This window comes from Lynx rufus, unplaced genomic scaffold, assembly GCF_022079265.1.
Source record: "Lynx rufus isolate CCGP_SWC_20201006 ecotype Redwood Valley unplaced genomic scaffold, mLynRuf1.p SCAF_5, whole genome shotgun sequence".
NCBI lineage: Eukaryota > Metazoa > Chordata > Mammalia > Carnivora > Felidae > Lynx > Lynx rufus.
In genome coordinates, this window is record NW_025814867.1 from 52,044,190 (window position 1) to 52,063,674 (window position 19,485).

Consider the following 19,485-nt stretch of genomic DNA (forward strand, 5'->3'; position numbering starts at 1 on the left):
ATGCTTTGTTTATGTGATGCAAAGGAGTGATCCTTTAATTCTTGCACACACATTAAACTGATTTCACAGACTTTCTGTGCTGGTGTTTAACATAGTCAAGTGCTTGAGGTTACACAGAATAAACAATCTTGAGATCTTATTGCAAATGTTTGCAATTTATGATGTAAACCGATTTGTGAAAAAATAACAGGATCCATGTCACTGAAGCCAAAAAGGCATTTTTCAGAAATCAAAATAGTTCCGAAATTTGAGCATTGCATTATACTAAAGTATTACCATCTGAAGATCTACAAAGTTTTAAGTCTGGGGAAAAACTCAAACTAGATATTTATCATTTCAGCTTCAAGCAAAGGCCTCCGATTTTACCGACCCTCTTGTATCCTAAATTCCTCAACACTAATGATATCTTGAATAATCTCTCTTAACTGAGTTTTCCCCAATCAGGGATTTTGTAGCCTGGGAAGGTTTTGCACACCTTGGTGTGAAAGATCTGGGGGGTGGCGGGGGAAGGAGTGGCAAAATGTTTATTATTTATTAGGATTATCGAATTTCTACCAAAACAACGTGCATGTTGGGCCTCATCTGAATTTAAAGCGAAGACTTCGGGCGCCTTCTCAAAGAGGCTCTGGAAACCCTGAGTTTGGAACTTCGCGTTCACACACCCAGGCGCCTGCCTGAGAGTTTGAGCCGCGGCGTGGGTGGAAAGCGGGCCCAGCTTGAGCGTGCGTGGGAGGCTGGGCCTGAGGGACGCGGCCCGGACTCGCCAGGAAAGGCAGCCTGGGCCCTTGCAGAGTCTTGGGAGGGCGAACACCCTTGACGCTTGGGTCCCGCAGGCCGCGCCCAAGCTCAAGTACAGCCGACCGGGCCAAGGAACTTTCGCCCTTCTCGCTGGCCTGGCCGCCTCCGCGAGCTCCTAGCCTTCCCCCCCTGCCGCCGGGCCGGGCCCCCGCGGGGCTCGGCGCCCAGCCCACCCCTCTCTTGCCGCCGGCAACGTTCGGGTCCGACCTAGGCCGCGCTGCCGCGCCCGCATCCTGGTGCCCCGGGCCTCGCCTGCCTGGGCCCAGACGCACCGCCCCCTTTGACCCCAGGCTCCCCCAGAGCTCGGCTGCGGGGACGGGCTGGGCTTCGCGTCCGCCGCGCGGCCGGCTTGACCCGGGACGGAGCCGCTAACCACCCCCGGCTCCAAGTTCTCCTGTGACCTCCGACCTCCCTTGGGGTGCCCGAAGAAATGTCCGAACCCGCGTCGGAGGCTGCAGTAGGGCTGGGGCTGGGAGCCTGCGTGTTCCGACCCCCGGCCCCTGGCGCGGACGGGAGCTCGCCGGAGGCCACTGGGCGAGGGCGGGCGGCTAGGCGCGGCCGTTGCAAGTGCACCCCGCCCCTAGGCAGATGTTTATTATGAGAACTGAGGTCAGCCAGGAGAGCTGTCAACTTGTCAACTAGGAGACTTGCGAGGCCTGGAAGCGGAATAGGGCCCAAGTGCTGGTCAGTGGTCTTTAAAAGCTACAAAGATAAATATAAAGTTATCACCCAAGGAACAGCTTTGAGTGCGAGCTCAGCCCGGGAGAAGGCCGAGTAGGGACGACGGGAGCACCACTGGAACTCGCGGGACTTTGTCCAAGGAGTGGGGGTCTCCAGTACGCGTCCTCCGGGCCAAAGGGGCCCCCAAGGGACCCTCGGGACACCCTCGATCTTCGCGGAGGATGCCCCCCATCCCAAGAGCCCGTGCTGGAAGGGATGGTCCTGTCCGCGGCCTGACCAGGCCCGCGTCTTCACAGTCTCTACGCTAAATAGGCAGCGCTTTCGGGTTTTACTAGTGAGCCTTCTTCCGGGAGGAGGGGGCTGGGAGAGGTAGGAGGGAGGGAGGGAGGGGATCCTGGGTATTCTAAGGACTCTGGGACCTGGCTTTTCCTGAACTGGGTCCTTGCTTCTACCTTTTCCTAAATTAAACCAACGAAAAATCTGCCTGGGCCAAAGCGCTAAACTGGAGAGGAGGTGGCCCTCCCTGGAGCCCCGTTCCCTTCACGGCTTTTACCCTACTCCCAAACCTTCATCACTTGCTTGGGGAGGGTCAGCGACCTGGAGTCGAGTGTCTGTTGTGCCACAGTTAACCCAGGTGGATTTCGCACCGCGTGATCCCGCTTCCCTTTCTCCCCAAAATGTTCCCCGAAAAACTACAAGGGTGAAATTAAACTACAAGGGTGAAATTAAATAGAAGAATGAGAGTTTGTCTTGGGGAGTCTATTCCATATTATTTTACATACTATCTGCTCCTTTATTGATTTGGTGTAAAATCAATTCTGTTTCTATTCTGGGTGGATATAAAAAAAAAGGGGGGGGTGCGCTCAGCGCTTTCGAGAGTCACCATTCTCATCGCCTCTTAATAGCGGCACGTAGAAGCAGAGGCAAGCGCTTTTCTAAGTTGATGTGTTCGAGAGATAGATACGCATTAATCAAAAAAGGAAGAAGGAAAGACTATCCCAGATAGTTTAATAGTAACAGGAACAAAGATGACGCGAACCCCATCAAATGAAACAATACTATTTTCATTCAATTGATCGGCAAAGTGTCTTCAATTAATAACTTGGCACTTATTTAAAAGGTTTAACAGAGGTGAAACCGAAACATTTTGTACCAACAACACATCATGAAATAACAGCATCTTCTTTTGTTTAAAATAACTTAATACACTAGAAAAAATATGGCAAATATAAATAACTTTGTTTTCATGGAGAACAAATAGTTACAAAGCTCAACCGCATACCAAAGTTCAGTTAAAAGAGCTTTTCCTCTTTCTTGTAAATTAGAAAAAAACAAAAACACAACTAAGGAGGCTTTCTAGTGATTGGGATACAGATTGCTTAGTCCAGGGTATCCCAGTTTAAATAGCTACATGAATTGAAACAAACAAACAAAATTACTTGAATATACACCTTTGTGAGATAAAATGCAAATGTTGAAAGTCAACCATCAGTTCACACATTATAGCCAAAATAAACTTTGTTCGTGTGTATCAACATATTTTACACAAACCTACTGCTTGTATCTAGTTGGGTGTTATTTAAGGTGAGTGTGACAGGATAGAGAGAGGGGAAATAAAGCAAGGTTCTCAAACAGGACATCAGGAAATCAGCAGGAGGGAATACAAGAAAGGAGGGAGGGGGGGACTAACACTGATTGAGCGCCTACTGTGTGCTAGGAGCCGTGGGAGGCGCTGTACCTTTTTTATTTCATTTGGTCTTCTTTTCATTTTCCTTTCCCCACATTTTCTGCCCGCCTCCGTCTTCTTGGGACAGAGTGTAAATTTTTTTCCCTTCCGACCTTTTTCTTTTGTCCGACAGGATCAAAGACGGGGCAAAAAATATAGATTTGAGATATATCAATTTCCAGATGCTTTTGGTATTGTTTTTCATACTGAAGATGAAAATGGAGTAAGTGCATGTGAGTAAAGCAGGGAGCGGGGAGACACCATCAATGGAATACAAGTAACATGCAAAACCGGAATTTACTGTCAGCAGTCTGGACAGTGCTGCCACAATAATTTCTCAGATAAATCATTGTCTGTGGTAACATTTTTTGTATTAATATCATCTTTTTCCCTCTCCTCGCTTTGTATACTGTCTTCCCTCTTCTTACTCTTCCATACGTGGTGGTTTTTAACTCAAAGCATCTGATTCAACGTAAAAGGAGGCCCGCCTCTCTTATCAAATTTCTTGTATTAAAGTGAACTTCGCAGAAAAAGGTCAGTTTCAAAACCTGTGAACTTCCCAGCTGCGCACTTTTTTAACCTTAGTTCTTTAAATAAGTATACCTCTTCCTTCTGTTTTGCCTTTTCAGCCCATTAAAAAAAAACATACACTTTAAGTTGGTACCCCCCTCCCCATTCTCTCGAGATTCGTCCGGGTCATTTTTCCATATTTTTTAAATGTATAAAATACTTTAATTTTTAAAATTTGTTTTTGTTCCTTGATTCTTTCTCCAATTTCAGCTTCTGCCAAATAGCAATAAGTTCCCCTTTTCTTTTTTTCTCTCTGGTTTGTCTTTTCTACTTTTTTTTTTTTTTTGCTCTTTTTATTAACAGGATTTTTATTTCTACTCAAGAATCCATCGTTGCAGCTTTGCCTTGAGCCACACTCCGCTGTCCTAGCGTTCCCTTGTTCAGTCTCTCTCCAGACTTCCCGAAAACTTGCCCCTACGAAGCCGAATTCTATGCCCTTGGGTAAGTGAATGGTCAGGAGCAACGGAGCTGCTGCGCCTAGTGGGATCGAGGGTCCCGCGCGGAGTCTCGCCCTCCAAGTCCAGGTTGTGGAGGGGGGCAAAGGGCGATCAGCGGGGCGGGAAGAGGGTAGGTTCCGGAGATCCGTGGGGGATAAACGGAAAAGCAGCGAGGCGCGGAGGGTGTGCAGGGTGCACGCCGCGCTGAAGGCGCGACGTTGGCGCTGGCGTTGGCGTCACAGACCCAGGGCGGCAGCATGCTTTTTGGCTTTCAGTCTGAGATCGGCGATGCTGGAGTTCTTGCTGGTGGTCTTGGCGGCGGCGGCGGCAGCCACCACGGAAGCGGCGGAGGCTGAGTCAGCGGCCAGCGTGGCCAGCGGCAGTCCGAAGGGCGGCGCCGGGAACATCATGTAGGGCGCGTGCGCGGCCAGGTGCGGGTGCAGGTGGTGGTGCGCGTGCGCCACGGCGCTGTCCAGCTGCAGCTGCGCCTGAACCTGAAAGGACAAGGGCGTCACGTTGCAATGACTATCCTAGGGTGACAACAGAATAGAAACAGAGCATTAACGGCGTCCAGCTTGGCGAGGGGGAAGGCTGGGGCTAGGGATAGGAAAGGGGCGTTTGGCTGACCTCCTCAGTCTGTTACTGAATCTGGGATATTCCGGTGCGCCAGAGTCTCTGCAACTCGCTCAGCACCTTATCTCCCTGGGCCCTGAGGGACTCCTATCTGCAGGAATGTGGCCGCTCCTCTCAGGAGCTGGGCTCATCAGAGGGCAACCTTGCTATCGTGTTAATAGCCCTCCTCAAAATTAGAAAGGTAATTTGGAAAGGCTCTCTCGATGCCATCATACATCCCTTAACCCCACTAAAGCACTAACAAGTAACCAAGTGCTAACAAGCAAACTGTAAAACTTTTCCTTGTTACTTAGGGAAATTAATTCATCTTCATAACAACTGGCACAATTGTTAGTACTTCCAACATTTACTGCTGTAACAATCAGCCTTGTTATAATGCAGATCTTGTTAAAATGCAGATTCTGATTCAGACGGTCTGCGTTGGGACCTGAGATTCTGCCTTTCTAACTGCCTCCCTGGTGGTGCTGGTGCTGCAGGCCTGCAGATCACTTTATGAGTAGTAAGGGTCTCCTTTTAAGATCCCACTCTCACTTTCTCCAATCATTCTCCTTGCTTCAAAAGCCTAGCATCAGGATGCTAGAGTCCTGTGGTGCCAAGAGAGCTAAGATCTCCCTAACACTAACCGTCAATACATGGGTAAGCCCAGGTGTCTCCCCAGTCTAGGGGAGACTGCCAGCTGAGAGCTAGGGTGCTACCAACTGAGAGCTAATTCATGACTTCACAGCCATACCAAGCAGGGGTCCTGGCTAAGGATGGGCAAGGTCAGGCACTGGTTGGGTAAGGCTTGCGCCCTTGGGCTTGAAGAGCAGGGGTGTTTAGAGCACTGGGATTTCCCAGGATTAAATCTTTGCTGCAGGCTGTCCTTTTAAAATGTAGTCTTAAAGGTTTCTTTATACCTAAGAAAGGGATTGCAGAGGCAGGGCATCCCTGGGAAGACCAAGGCTTCCCTCTCTACTAGAGATGAAGCTTTGTTTGCAGAGGCACCTTTAAAAAATCAAGTCTGAGTTGGAAGTACTTTTATTTATTTACTCTTCTTCTGCCAGACACATTTAATGTGACTAAGGGGTAAGAAATACCTAGAAAAATATTTAGAAAGTTGCCTTAGAAAACACCTGAGGACTTACCTCTGTATTGGATCTGACAAAATCTTAATCAAAAGGCTTTTCCTTTCTCTCCCCAAGTGCAATCTTTAGTGCATTTTTAAAGGACCGGTTGCTGGCCTCAGGCCCCTGCAGGTTTCCCATGAGGACAGAAAGGACTAGACACGTAGGCCCTTGACATTGTATAGGGTTTTTTTTTTTTTTTAAAGGGGAGTGAATCCACTATATCATCTCAAAATTATTCTTCAACTGCATGGACACCAACATTGGGACTCAGAGAGAAGGTATATTCAACAATTCAAGCAAACATCCGGGTCTTTTTACAGTTAAAAACAGGTTGAAAGCGGGCTATACTTGCCTGCTGAAATGGCATCCTTAAAGCACCTACGTTGACATAAGGTGCAACTCTACAAGCTTCAAACTGGCTGGCAGCCCCTATGAGAACACCTATTAAAAAATGGGGAACAAAACACAATAATATGAGGTTAATATTTCCAGCACTGTTTTCCAGGGTTCCAAATGATACTAAGACAGAACTAATTCCTCTGGAACTGGACAGTTATCTTCCTACACTGCTGCCATAATTAAAATAAATGTAATTTACTCCCAAACTTTAGGACTTTCATTAACTGCCTTCAGAGCAGATTTTTAAATAAATACCATGATTTTATTTTAGAAGTTTCTTTCTGACTTTGTATAATATTACCCAATTCTCTTTTTACTGAGAATATGATTTTCTTTGAGAAGCATACCTTTATGGAGTTGATTTTCTTGTTTTCTGCATTTAGCTCTTCGATTCTGAAACCAAACCTACAAGTTGGAAAAACAAAATAAAGCCTAGATGTTACGAACTCCAACATTTTCTTTTAATTACCAGAGTACAATGACAAAAGAATAGTGTTTTAGGCAAGGATTGAGAGATACAGCAAGCAATATTTGAATTATAAAAAACACTCTCAATTTCCAAAGTCAAATAATGCAAGTAAACACCAAAAATAGATTTCATAGACTTTTGCAAGATAAATTGTTTCTTGATAAATTACTATTAGTCCTGGTTTCATCTTTCTGCATTACAGAGTCCCCAAGGCCTAAAACTCTCCCTGATACCTGATACCAAAGTGATAATGGGTTTAGATGTTTGCCCAGTAAGACCTGAGAAGAATGTGCTCATTAATAGCCTGTAATATTAATTAGCTTCATCTTCAAGAAAAACCAAACACCAAAGCAAATAGTGACTCTGGGTTTGTTTTTTTTTTTTTTTTTTTTTTTGGTTGTGGGGGGAGGAAGATAAGAGTGGGGGAAGAGGTAATTAGTGTCATAAAAGCCTCACTACAAAGAAGTTTAGAATTTCTCTGTTCCTCTGTGCAGCAGAGTGTAACACAGTTGCAGCATAATTGTGCTATTATCATGATAATCTAATTTGCTTCTATAGAAAAAGCAGTTAGGGTAGCAGAGACGCATCCAGAAAATAACTCTAAAATTTAAATAAAAGTATGAAAAAATAAAGACCAGCAATAAAGTTCACTTCTTATGAGAAAAAAAAAAAAAGAACAACATGCTGTGAAAAGGGGATGGGGTATGAATCAAGTAACTCCTGGATACTGTCTTCTCCCAGATATCACCTTCTTAAATAAACTTGCCAACTTTTAAAGGCAGTATGACAGATTTTTAAAAATTCATATAAACCTTGCTTTTACACTCCAGTCATACAGCATTATGTTCCAATAATACAGCATATTGACTGATTCACAAATTAAGGTTTGAAAAAAAAAACTATAAAAGAAAAATAGTGCTTCAGAGATTTTTCTTGTTTTTGAAAGCCGTGTCATAGTCAATGTAAATCTTCAAAAATTCCCCTGCCATTTAGTGTAATAGAAGGGTAGATTTCATGCCAGGGTGGCATCCTTTGTGTAACTCACATGCCCTGAGGCTTCTTGCCTCTTTTTTCCCCTAGAAGAGTTGGAACTGCGATACTAATGCTCATAACTGTAATAATTATCATCATGTCTTTAAGGGGTTGCTGAGTCTCTAGAGATTTCAGTACACACAGCAAAGCAGGAGAGGCTTAAAAAGGAAGAGCAGAGCCTTCTATTGACGGCTGTGATGACCAAGGCAGCCTATTATTACTTTTCCCCTTCAACGTGACTGCTCTGTTTTTGTCCTGATCCTATTACAAGATGCGGGGAAGCCCCATAAGAATTGCATAGTTTGCTGCAGATGGTGGTCTCTGCGCCCAGAGACCCTGGGAGTATCTGTTACAGTGATACTTTGTAACAGCTGCAGATGTTCAGGCCTAAAACTGCTCCATGTGTTCAAACAAATAATGACCATCATTTTCTTCTAGTTTATTATTTGAGCGGAAATACAATCTGAAACATTTAAATGTTTTCTCCATAAAACTAGAAGGATATGCATGCATGTATGTACATAATTTTCCACCTTGAATGCCCCCAAAGCCTATTGCCATTATATTCACCCCCACAAACCAGTAAAGAAAACCTGCTCCAACCCTAACTCCATCACGTTAAGGCACTTGTTGGGTGTTGGACTTTGGGAATGCCAATATTAAGATATGTGAATTGTTTTAAAATCAAGTTTCTGTAGGTTCAGGTTTGCTGTCAGGTTAAGTGAAGGAACAAAGAGTGACCAAAATGCATTTACTGCTTTACTGTTTTACACACAGTTTGAGATCGACTGCTAACGGCAAACTGTAAATTTCCGCACTTAACAGTTGCTAATTTTCTTTATAGTCTGTACATCTATAAACCTAATTGGCATATCCGCTTGGCAACCCTAGACCCCGGAGCAGACCCTCAAGGAAAACCAACTCAGGCGAACAAAATATTCGTTGTAACTTTTAAGGCATCCAGAAGATAAAACGCTTTCTGTGGGATTTTTTTTTTAAGGCTTATAAAAGTAGGCCCATTAGGATTAAACCACATTAAAGGCATCGTGAGGCGAGGGGGGTGGGGGTGTGGTTTATAGAAACTCTGGGAGCAAGCCCAGCACAGCTTTCTTCTGCTGGGAACATATGTTGGGATGGGGGGGGGGGGTAGGCTATAATACTAAGATTTACTTTGGAAAATAGGACCTCTAGTAAAGACCATCCTTTTCCTTCTCACCTCACTCCAGGTTCTTGAACCCGCTGCGCCCTCGCTGTATATCCCCCAAGCGGCTTCTCCTCCACGCGTGCCCCTCCTCCACTCCCCGGGCCCTGCCTTGACCTCCTCACAGCTAGGTACCTGCACTCGGGCTTCGGACAGCCCCAGCCGTTGGCTCAGTTCCTCGCGCATGAAAGCGTCCGGGTAGTGGGTCTCATCAAAAAGCCTCTCCAGTTCGTTGAGTTGTTCCAGAGTAAAATTGGTCCGACTTCGCCTCTGCTTGATTTTGGTCTGGCCTTCGTCCTCCATCCCTTTCGCATCCTCTTTGCGATCCTTCAGCTCTGGGGACACTGGAGGGGGCACCACAAGTAGGGCCACGCGAATGTCCACGTGCGCACACAGAAACACACACACACACACACACACACACACACACACACACGGACAAAAACAACACGGCAAATCCTGTTACCAGATTTGTCTCCAAAAGGATGGAGGATCCTGCCCCCTCCCGGAGTTCTGTCCACTGTCTCACCCTACCCCGAGGAAGAGGAATCTGGAGACGTGAAAGATCAACTCTGGCCGGCCGCCCTTCCTCAGCTATTCACCCACACAACCCTCCGCAACTGTAGCCTACTCACCTCCTCACTGTGCACTCCACCGTCCCCTGCCCTCCCCCGCGAACGCCAAATGCATTCCACTCACCCTCTCTAGCACTCACACTCTGCCAAGCACACCAGAAATCAAGAGCGCCGCACCCGGCCAGGCACAGAACCCGGTCAGGGCAGAAGGGCGCGGCGAGGCCATGCACTGGCCTCTCACCGGCTATTCCCAGAGCGCTGGGCCATTTTCAGGCCAGCTCTGGCCTCCGCTGGCTCTGTTTCTCTCAAACTTGCTGCTCTAATTTGGGAACAATTGGGCCCAAGGGTCGCGGCGGCAGAACAAGACCCGGGTGCTGTGCGGCACAGGGAGCCGCATCTCCGGGCTTTCGGTGCTGACCCAGGGTACGAGCCCAACCCTGCTGACAGCCCACGGGTGGCCAGGCAGTCTCTATCTCCCACGCCAGACACGGGACGCCTGACAAGAGGCGCCCACGCCATGTTGGCGGCCTGAAGGGCTCGCCGCCCACGCCAGGCCAAAAGGCGAGAGGCGGAGAACCAGCCTCCGGTGGCGCGCGAAACAGACCGCTGCCTCTGTTCTCTCCTTCTCTCTCCCCATTGGAAAGACAGACTCGACCCTAAACGCTTAAACCCACAGAGATCAACAGGTTCAAGCGGAACATTCGTGATCCTTGGTTTCTATTGGTTGCTCAAAGCCTTTTCATGCATCCAGCAGCTCGGTTGTTTAATAAAATATGCATTTTTCTGCTCTGGGTTTGCACACACCCGTTGCTACTTTATACTGTCCTTCCTTCTCCCTTTAAAAACAGGAGCTCTGCGAACGTGAGCATACAGAGTCAACCGAGGGAGATTTTATGTGTGCATATATATATATATATATACACACACACACACATGAGAGTAAGGGCCAGTGATCAGGAAAGCCCCCATATCAACATAAACTGCCCTCTGGAACCTTCATGCTCTGCGCCTGAGTCGGAACCTTGGGTTTTTAAGGTGTCAAAGCTGAGTTTGGATAGTCGAGGCTGTTTGTAGTTCTTCCTAGCCCAGGATCCCGATCAGCATGGGTGTTAAAAATCATTTCCGGAAGAGCCGGCCTGCAGAAAAATTAATACTTGTCCTGAGCTTGGAAATCAACAATTCCAGGACTACCTCTGCCCGGGTTGTGACCCTAACCGCACGATGCCACATGCTGCTGTACCCAGGGCCTGGAGCTGCGGACTCAGGCAGGGGAGCCTGCATTGGGCCGCCCGACAACGGTGCTATACTTTTCAAATTTAGGAGGACCTGCTGCCTGGTCTGGGGGAAGAAGGAGCCTCTAGATCCTAGCCCAGTCTAGCATTCTAGCTACGGTGATTTTAGGTGTTGCCCGCATTTCTTGTTCTCAGAGTTCGTTTTATGGACATTTGTCCTTCCACTGGGGAGGAAGTGGGTAACATTATAGTAAACATTAGGGGCCAAGTTAATAAGAAAATATTTCCACTGATATTGTAATGAAATTTAAACACGAAAAACACCCTTCAGATTCTGCCAAAGGGGTGAGAAGGCTTTGTCTATTTCGTGTTATCCACAGTGGATGGATGCCTCTCAAACTTTTGGAGCTTCAAAGAGAAAGATGTCCACATTTCCAGTTGATTAATAGACTTAATATAATCTCGATTTCGCCCCCAAATTTCCATTTATTGGCCTAAACAGGAACAGACCGTGTTATAAACAACTTAATTGCTTGCTTAAATATGTGATTCTACGCATGTCACATATTTTCTTAATTGGAAAAATATGGCAGCACACCAGTTACTGCAGGCACCGAGTGCCAAATTAATTTTATTGTTGAATTCTTTTGAATTGGTACAGGACGCTCCACCATTTAGATAAAGCCATTTCCTAACACTTTGTTGGCACGGAAGGATTCCCTCCCCCCCTCCCCCCCACACGAAACCAGAGATGATTCGAAACAGTAATGCAATTGTGTAAATACCGAAAAACCAATCCCCAAAAAAGGGAGCCTAAAGCGTCTCCCGAGAGAAACAGCCTAGCCTGGACCTTAGCCTGCCTCGGCCTCGTTCAATCGTAACAGCTCAAAGAGAATGGGAAGTTTTGACCTCCAGGATCCGAGGATCCAGGATCTTTGTGGAGTTCGAGTGGATCTTAGCCGTGGCCCGAAACCCGGGGGTGACCCCAGGGTGAAATCTCCCTCCCTCTCTCTCTCTCTCTTTCCTCTCTTTTTCTTTCTTTCTCAGGCCTAGGAAAGGGGCTCCCGCAAACTCGGCGCTAGATGCTAACCAGAATCCAGCCGCCTGGCCCAGCTGCTGTCAGCACCCCTGCGGCAGCCGGGCCCACCGAACTTCCCCGTCCACCCGCGGGCCGTCTGGGTTGCGGGCCCATCCTCTGGCTGGTGAAATGCGCTTCAGTGGAATGGGAATAGCGAGAGCATCCGAGAAGGGCGCGCGCAAACCCCACGCCCCCCCTCTTCACACACACTCGGACCCCACCCACGACCGTGCACACCACCGGACTCCCACCCCTCCATCATCACTCTAGCTTCCAAAGCTGGGGTCCAAGGGCCCGCTCCGCGTCCCGCCCCTCTCCCCGCTGGGCCTCGGGGTCCTCTCCCGCCCGAGAGGAGTCAGGAAGGCGGGAAGGGGAACCGTGGCTGGGGGGTTAGGCCGTTACCCTCGGTGAGCCGCGGGCTGCCCGGCTCCCTGCTTCTCTCAGCGGCGCCCATGTCCAGCTCCCGGACGGGAGAGCGCCCTCCTCCAGCTCCTCCGCCTGCTCCTCCTCCTCCTGCACCTCCTCCGCCTCCTCCGCCTCCGCCTCCGCCTCCTCCTCCGCCGCCGCCTCCGCCGGCCGCCCGGACTGCCGGGCTGCTGCGGTCGTCGCGGCCGGGATCGGTGCAGCCCGTCGGCTCCTTGGTCCCGCGCAGCGGCCCGCTCTCCAGCACCTCCCGGTACGTGATCGCCTCCTTCTTCTCCTTCACTTTCTGGTCAAAAGACTTAGAGACGAACGCCGTAAGTTCTTCCATCGCCGCCGATGCCGGTCAGCTCCGCGCTCAACCTCTCCCAGCCGAGCCCCGCTCTTTTTTTCCTTCTTCTTTTTTTACTGCCCCAGCCCCCCCAATAATAACACATCAATGGGGCAGGGGGTGGGGGAGGAGCTGGAGGAGGAGGAAGAAAAAGAAGAAGAAGAAGAAGAAGAAGAAGAAAAAGAAGAGAAGAAAGAAGAAAGAGGAGAAGTAGGAGAAAAAGAAGTAAGAAGAGGAGGAGGAGGAGGAGGAGGAGGAGGAGGAGGAGGAGGAGGAGGAGGAGGAAGAGGGAAGGGGCGGGGGCCGCCGGAGGGAAATGGGAACTGATGCTTCCCTGCCGGAGCGCGCTTGTTCAATGTTAAGATCTTTGACAATTCTTCCTGCGGAGAGTTCAGATCTGATAGCAATGCTGCGCTTGAAGTCTCACTATTTATACTTCGCAAAGGCGGCCCCTTGTTCTGAGTAAATTACCTCCCCTTCGCAACTCGGAGGGAGCCCCTTCCTGGGGAAGCACCCGCACCACTACCTGGGGGTGGGAGATTGGGGGTTGGGAGGGAGGGAGAAAGAGGGAGAGATAGAGAGAGAGAGAGAGAGAGAGAGAGAGAGAGAGAGAGAGAGAGATTGAGATTGATTGAGGCTGGAGTCCAGGCAGGCTGGAGCTGGAGTGGGAGGGCAGTGAAGGGGACGGGAGGGGGCGGGAAGAGGAGGCCGGTCCCAGGCCGTCCGGGTTTTCAGATGGCCTCGTCCGCCTGTGCTCTTGGCCATTAATCCAGGGTTGACGAGAATCCCTAATTAATTTAATTAGGCGTGGATTTTGCGTTGGTGTCACGATTCAGTTAAACACTGGGGAGCTGGACCTACTCCGCCGGGGCGTGGCCAAGAGGAAACTGACAAGTGCGCGGCTGCTGGAGTCAGTCGGGTACCCGGACTCCGCAACCGACCCTACAACCTCTCGCCGCGTCAGGGTGCAGCGCAACTGCTCCGCCCCGCTTTGCAGCCGGGCTTCCTTGACCAGCGTTAGGCGCCGGGCACCCCAGTTCCGTATCCTGACTCTGTGTCCCAATCCTACACCCCCGCTCCTCACCCACCCACCCTCCCACCCACACAGTCCGGCAACCTGCGTTCACAAGCTTGCTCAGAGTCAGGGTCGTCTACAGCGTCCCAGACCCGCGCGGCTCCCTATAGGGGCTTCCCGGCCTGCAGCGAGAGCTGAGCCTGGATCTTTACTAAGCTTCCTGCCCCGGGGAGTTTGTGATTCACCCCACTACTCGCATCTTAGAGCCCTAGCCGACACCTCTACGGACAAACCCAACTCGGGCCAGCCTATTTAACACGTTTCCTGAGCAGCTGTTCCGTGACAGATTTCATTTTAAAGTGTTTCCATAGCGCCTGGTCAAGGACAGTTTGACTTCGTTGTCTCTTTGAGGTCTCAGGATCCTGACCCCTTCTCCCTTACAACTCCCTGCAGCCGGACCCTTCCCACAATGAACTACAGGAGTTCTTCTTTAGCATCCCCAGAAACATTAAAAATCAACAGTAATTTCCTAATTTTGAAAAGCAAATGATTGTCCCTCTTGGAGTTCGAAAAAAAAATCACGTTGCTTAACCTCCCCCCCCCAATCTAATTTTATTTATCGTGGACTATTCAAAAAGAGAGGTTCACTGGGAGAAAGGTTTCTCTCTCTCTCTCTCTCTCTCTCTCTCTCTCTCTGTCAAAGCTACAACTTAAAATTCTATTCCTGGACTATTTTCACCGAATTAGTTTGTTATGTGGAAGGAACATCTATATTACTGAGCCATTTGTCTATATTGTGCAGGACAAAGCTTGCTATGAGTAATGTGGCTATATATATATATATATATATATATATATATATATATATCACAAGAATATTTACATAGGGAAAGTTGTAATTACTTGACTGCATAAACAAATACATCTCTTCAAGCGTGGCTGGGGGACATTTTCAAGTAGTATGAATATTAGTGCAGGTTTTCTTCTGATGTTAAAGGTAACGTGTTCATCTTCTTGGATCTGATACTCTCAGTAAAAATAAAAGCAATTACAGAACTTTGATATGTATAGTTCTGCCCATCGGTTAAGTTGTGAACACAAAGTTAACAGATAATTTGAGAACTATAGTCAAAGCAACATGAATCATTTGTAAAAAGAGAACACAGTTATAATGTAATATATTAGCAGTTCTAGAACATATACACATAGAGTATCTTTGTCATACTATACTACTCCTTGGATTAAAATGTTCACATTTAGTGAATTTAAGGAAAATGGAAATCATACTTCTTAGAAATGTTACTTTTCCTTTTTTTCTCTTGAATTTTGAAGGTATCTTTTGTTCTTCTTAAAACATTTATTGCTGCTTTTAGGAGAAATAATTAAGATCTTTAAGTTTCCAATAGCAATACTTTTTAGGTATTAAGGAATTATGAATGCTTGCATTTATTGTATCACACTACAAAAGGGACTCAAATACGTTTTCCAAAGTTATATGAATTTAGAAATATGATTTTACATTTAGTCTTGGTTTACTATTTATAACCACTTTAATTCTGATATTGTCAGAGGGGAATAACCATAAAACTTTAATCCTTTATGAAAATCCGTTTTTAAGGTTTTTTAGCAGAATGACCAGTAATGGGGTCAGCTAAATGGATGTCTTGCTCAAATGGCTCTGAAACTGAGGTGTTAAAAACGTATTCGCAAACAGCCCCAACATAACCACTACTAGAAGTCTGGCAAGGGATTAGGAAACTCAGTAGTTACTTTTTAAATTCCATCTACTGAGGTTCAGGGAAAATGACCATTTTAAAGGTAAACAGGGAATGCTCAGACACCAAATAGATTTTCCCATAGATTTTGCTGGCATATTGACTCCTTGTATATATTTAGGAATAATGGTGTTGATACCAGATGGAGCTATGAGAAATCTGCTGTGTCTCATCACAGATCCCCACTGGCCCAAGGGAAGTTTAGTTAAACAACAACGACAAGGTTTTAAATCATATACTAATAAATGTTCATGAAGTTTAATTATGTTGTTTCATTAGATGAAAATATTTTCTGGAGACAGGATATTTCAAAATGTTGTTTTGGTAAAAAAACATTGAATAAAGTTCAGTTGACAGCCTGCAGACAGATACACAGGTTCCAATAAAATTCAGGACCCCAAGGGTCCGCCCAGCTCTTGAATTGTTTAAAATAAACATGTAATGTAGTAGTTAAGTTTTAAAACGGCTTCTCAAAACCGGTTAGTTAAGGTACAGTCATTTATGAGAAATATATTCGTGAAAGTGATTTTCACCCTCTCAAATCGTCAGCGGAAAACTGTAGCTTCGATATCTATCAGTTGTTATAAGTTTGTTCTCACGGTCGACCCAAACCAAGGCCAAGAGTTTATTCACTTTCTTACCGTTAATTACAGATAAATAATGTAGTGTGAGTTACAGAAAATGCTGAATCGCTGTAATTTCCATTCGTTTAAATAACAATAAAACCCTATGTACACTTAATTTCTTTCGCAAGAAACCTCCTCTCCCTGCCTCTGGCAGCCTTCCATTCCTCCACTAACCAGTTAACTTTAATGTGAGAAACTAATTTGCACCCAACCTGTGAATGCCTTCACCTTCAGGTAGAAGAAACACTGATTTTAATGCATTTTTGCAAATAAATCATTACAATTTAATCACACACGACTCCGCACAGACACACACCCATGATTTATTATCGTTAGGCTAGTTTCCTCCTCCCCCAGCGTGAGATAACCAATTTTGCTACGTGTGGTGTCTTAAACATTAACTTCCTACGATGTAGATTTGTTTACTGATTATTTAAGACGATAACGACGATTACTAAGGCAATAACACTCTACCGTCTCCACCTTTATTGCTTTTGGGAGGAAGAAAATCAAATAAGCGAGCACGCAAACCCAACACCAAACAAAAAATTGGCGGCGTGACAATCTACTCTCTCGGCACTCCTCTAACTTCTGGTAGCCTCCATCGATGCACTCGAAAGCTCGGCTGACGCTGTCTGGCGCTGGAACCAGGAAGGCGGTGAGCTTAAACTGAAGCAAGTTCGGAGGACGCCGGCGGCGCCCAGATTTGAAGGAACGTTTCTAGGTCTGTGGAGCCTGCAAGTCAACGCGAGGCCTGAGACCGAAGGCCCGGACCCAGGTGATTCCCGCATCGGTAGCCCGGGAGGCGGCGCCTGCGGGTGCGCGGTTCCGAGGCCCTGGTAGGCTTGAGGCGGCGCGGGGCCTGGCGTAGTCCGCAGGGAAGGCGGCGTGGAGTCGGGGTGGAGGGGGTGGTGGGTGGCGGCCGCGAGGCGTGCTGAGCGGCACAGTACGCATGCGCCCCGCACCTGGCGCTTTCTGACCCTTTAGGTCCGAGCTGGGGCCTGTGGGTGCTGGGTGCTGGGTGGTGGGTGGCTGTAGGATTGCGTGCGGTCGCAGGCCTCAAGCTAGGCCCTTGGTCTGGAGGTGGTGAGGGAGCGTTAACCAGCTCTTCCTCCCATTCCTCCTTCACCCCCTACTCCCGCCACACCTCCTTCTCCATTCCCAGTGCCTGGTCCTAGATCACTGCTTTGGGTTTCTGTGTGGTTGGTGCTTCGTCACTAGCTCTAGGTAGGGTGGAGCGAGAGGGAGGCTGCCACCTGGTGCACTGTGCCCCACTCACTCTGCTGTTGGTACTTTAGATCCACCTGCTCTTTCAGTGTCTATCCCCCTTCCTGGCTCGCACTCTTGCTTAGGTGAAATAGACTTAACTTTCTTAACATATGAATCTATTCACCTTATTCGCTTCTATTTCTTTAACTTCAGAATTTGTGGCCTGCTGGTCATAGAGTAAGAGCACATGGCTACCCTTAAGCTCTGTTTACTTTGGTGAGCGGTTATAATGCACTGTTTATACGTGTTGCCGGCTCATGATTTTAGGTCAACCTTAATGTAATTTCTATCTCAGAGGTTATATATCTTTAAATGTACATTGCAAGCCTAAATTTTTTGTTACTGCGTTTTCAGAATTACCACTAACCTAATTAGAGTTTCAGCTGACTAGGTACTAGGTATTCAAATAAATTCAAATATATTTTGCGTTACAAAACAGTATTCCAGCTGTTATTTTTGGACTTAGACATAAAAGCTCTAAGAGAAAGAGTTATGCAGAGTTGTCAGGTTTAAGGATTTGAACAGATATGATAGGTGCAACCTTGTGGAGAAACTGTGTATCCCCTCCAGCTTTAGAGTCTATACGTATTCACTTTCTTTGCAGGCAAAGGAGATTTCCTGCTGAGTGGTAACACTTTACTACTGTATGTTCTTCAATAAGAGAGCTAAAAATGTTGGAAATAGAAAAAAAAAATAAAGGCAGCTATTGATTGGCCTTGCCAACTCCACCACTCTTAGCAAAGCGTTGTGTTATGAGTTGGAAAAGTTGTGTAGTAAGATTGTTACAGTAGATGTATAGATATATTTTCTGCTTTCCTTTCAAACCACTGGGGAGAAATATTTATGACTGATAGTTTTTTTTAAAAAAGAGATGCTAGGGGGCGCCTGGGTGATTCAGTCAGTTAAGCTTCTGGCTCTTGATTTTGGCCCTGGTCATGATCTCACTGTTGGTGGATTTGAGCCCCAAGTTGGGCTTTATGCTGACAGCACGAAGCCTGTTTGGGATTCTCTCTGTCCCTCTCTCTTTGCCTTTTCCCCACTCATGCTCTCTCTTTGCCTCTTCCCCACTCATGCTCTCTCTTACAAAATAAATAAACTTAAAAAAAAAAAAGATGCTAGTCAGCAAATTTTTTGTGAATGGAGGAGTGTTTTGACAATTCTGTATCTCTCTTGAATTTTGCTTTCTTATATCAAATTAGAATTTTACCTCAGTTTTTTCACTGTTTTTGCATGATTCTGTACTTGTTTACAGATTTCTTCCTATGTTAAAATGATATTTTTACTTTTTTTTACTTTACCTCTTTGAGGTGGATTTCCCATTGACATGCCTGTTCTTTTCTTTTTTTCTTTCTTTTCTTCTTCTTTTTTTTTTTTTTTGCCATGTGTCCAAGATAAAAAAGTTTGATATACTAATGAATGAGTAGTGGAGAAATAAACTGTCATATCCTCTAGGAATCTTTGTTCTAACTGCATGTTTTCTGAGAAAGGTTAATTGCTTTTTGTACTTTTTTTAATAACTAGACAAAGGAACTATTTGTGTATGCCTTGAGCTGTCTTTTGAATGAGCACATCTTGGCTTCACATCTTCAATTAGTCACTTAAACTTTACAATGAGATGTTTTTGTGAATTGATGTCCTGCTGTAGTCCTTACCTGTCCTGGTTTCAGTTCTGTAGTGGGAGTATTTGGGTAAGGTTTACAACCAAGAGACTACAACCAGGAAGTACTAGAAAATAGAGGGAGGACAGAAAACCAAGAGCTGTATGAGTTCTGTTCCTGTACTTGCCTTTTCTGTTTACAGATAGATTGAAAAATTGTTAGCTTGTGGGACTCTTAAAGATCTCTGCTCAATTCATTGTTGCCCTTATCAGAAAGAGTTATTAATGTGTTTTACATGTACTGTACCTTAATGACGGAGTTAAGTATAAAGAATTCTTTCTTACTAGGAGTGTGTAACGTGAGTAAGTAAGTACTCATGAGTAAGTATTTTCAATTATATGCCAATGAGATGAAAATCCAGAGGTAAGTATGTATCTAGGGTGGTGAGTACGATTTCAGAACCTGTCATTGATAGAGAAGACAATTTTTGGATCTCTCTTATTTGCTTTTAGTG

General features: G+C 46.4%; 2 protein-coding genes across 4 annotated transcripts in view; one reads left to right on the top strand and one right to left on the bottom strand.

Moving 5' to 3' along the window:
• Positions 1–4,448: 4,448 nt before the first annotated feature.
• Positions 4,449–12,773, bottom strand: SHOX2 (short stature homeobox 2). 3 transcript variants are annotated; one of them, XM_047100241.1, is made up of 6 exons: positions 12,337–12,773; positions 11,673–11,732; positions 9,188–9,396; positions 6,698–6,755; positions 6,304–6,392; positions 4,449–4,742 (listed from the first exon to the last, which is right to left on the bottom strand). In XM_047100241.1, exons 1-6 carry the CDS (start codon positions 12,686–12,688, stop codon positions 4,449–4,451), a joined length of 1,062 nt encoding a protein of 353 aa, XP_046956197.1. In that variant the 5' UTR covers positions 12,689–12,773. The 3 variants fall into 3 exon arrangements, with proteins under 3 accessions (XP_046956197.1, XP_046956199.1, XP_046956198.1); XM_047100243.1 differs by lacking the exon at positions 11,673–11,732 and having other exon boundaries at positions 4,449–4,706; positions 12,340–12,773; XM_047100242.1 differs by lacking the exon at positions 11,673–11,732 and having other exon boundaries at positions 12,340–12,773.
• A 2,831-nt stretch (positions 12,774–15,604) lies between these two features.
• The window catches only part of RSRC1 (arginine and serine rich coiled-coil 1), a 253,836-nt gene continuing 249,955 nt past the window's right edge, over positions 15,605–19,485 (top strand). The window contains exons 1-2 of the mRNA XM_047100407.1: positions 15,605–15,701; positions 16,703–16,882. Of these exons, the coding sequence (XP_046956363.1) occupies positions 15,605–15,701; positions 16,703–16,882 (277 nt within the window). The remainder of the gene's footprint in view (positions 15,702–16,702; positions 16,883–19,485) is intronic.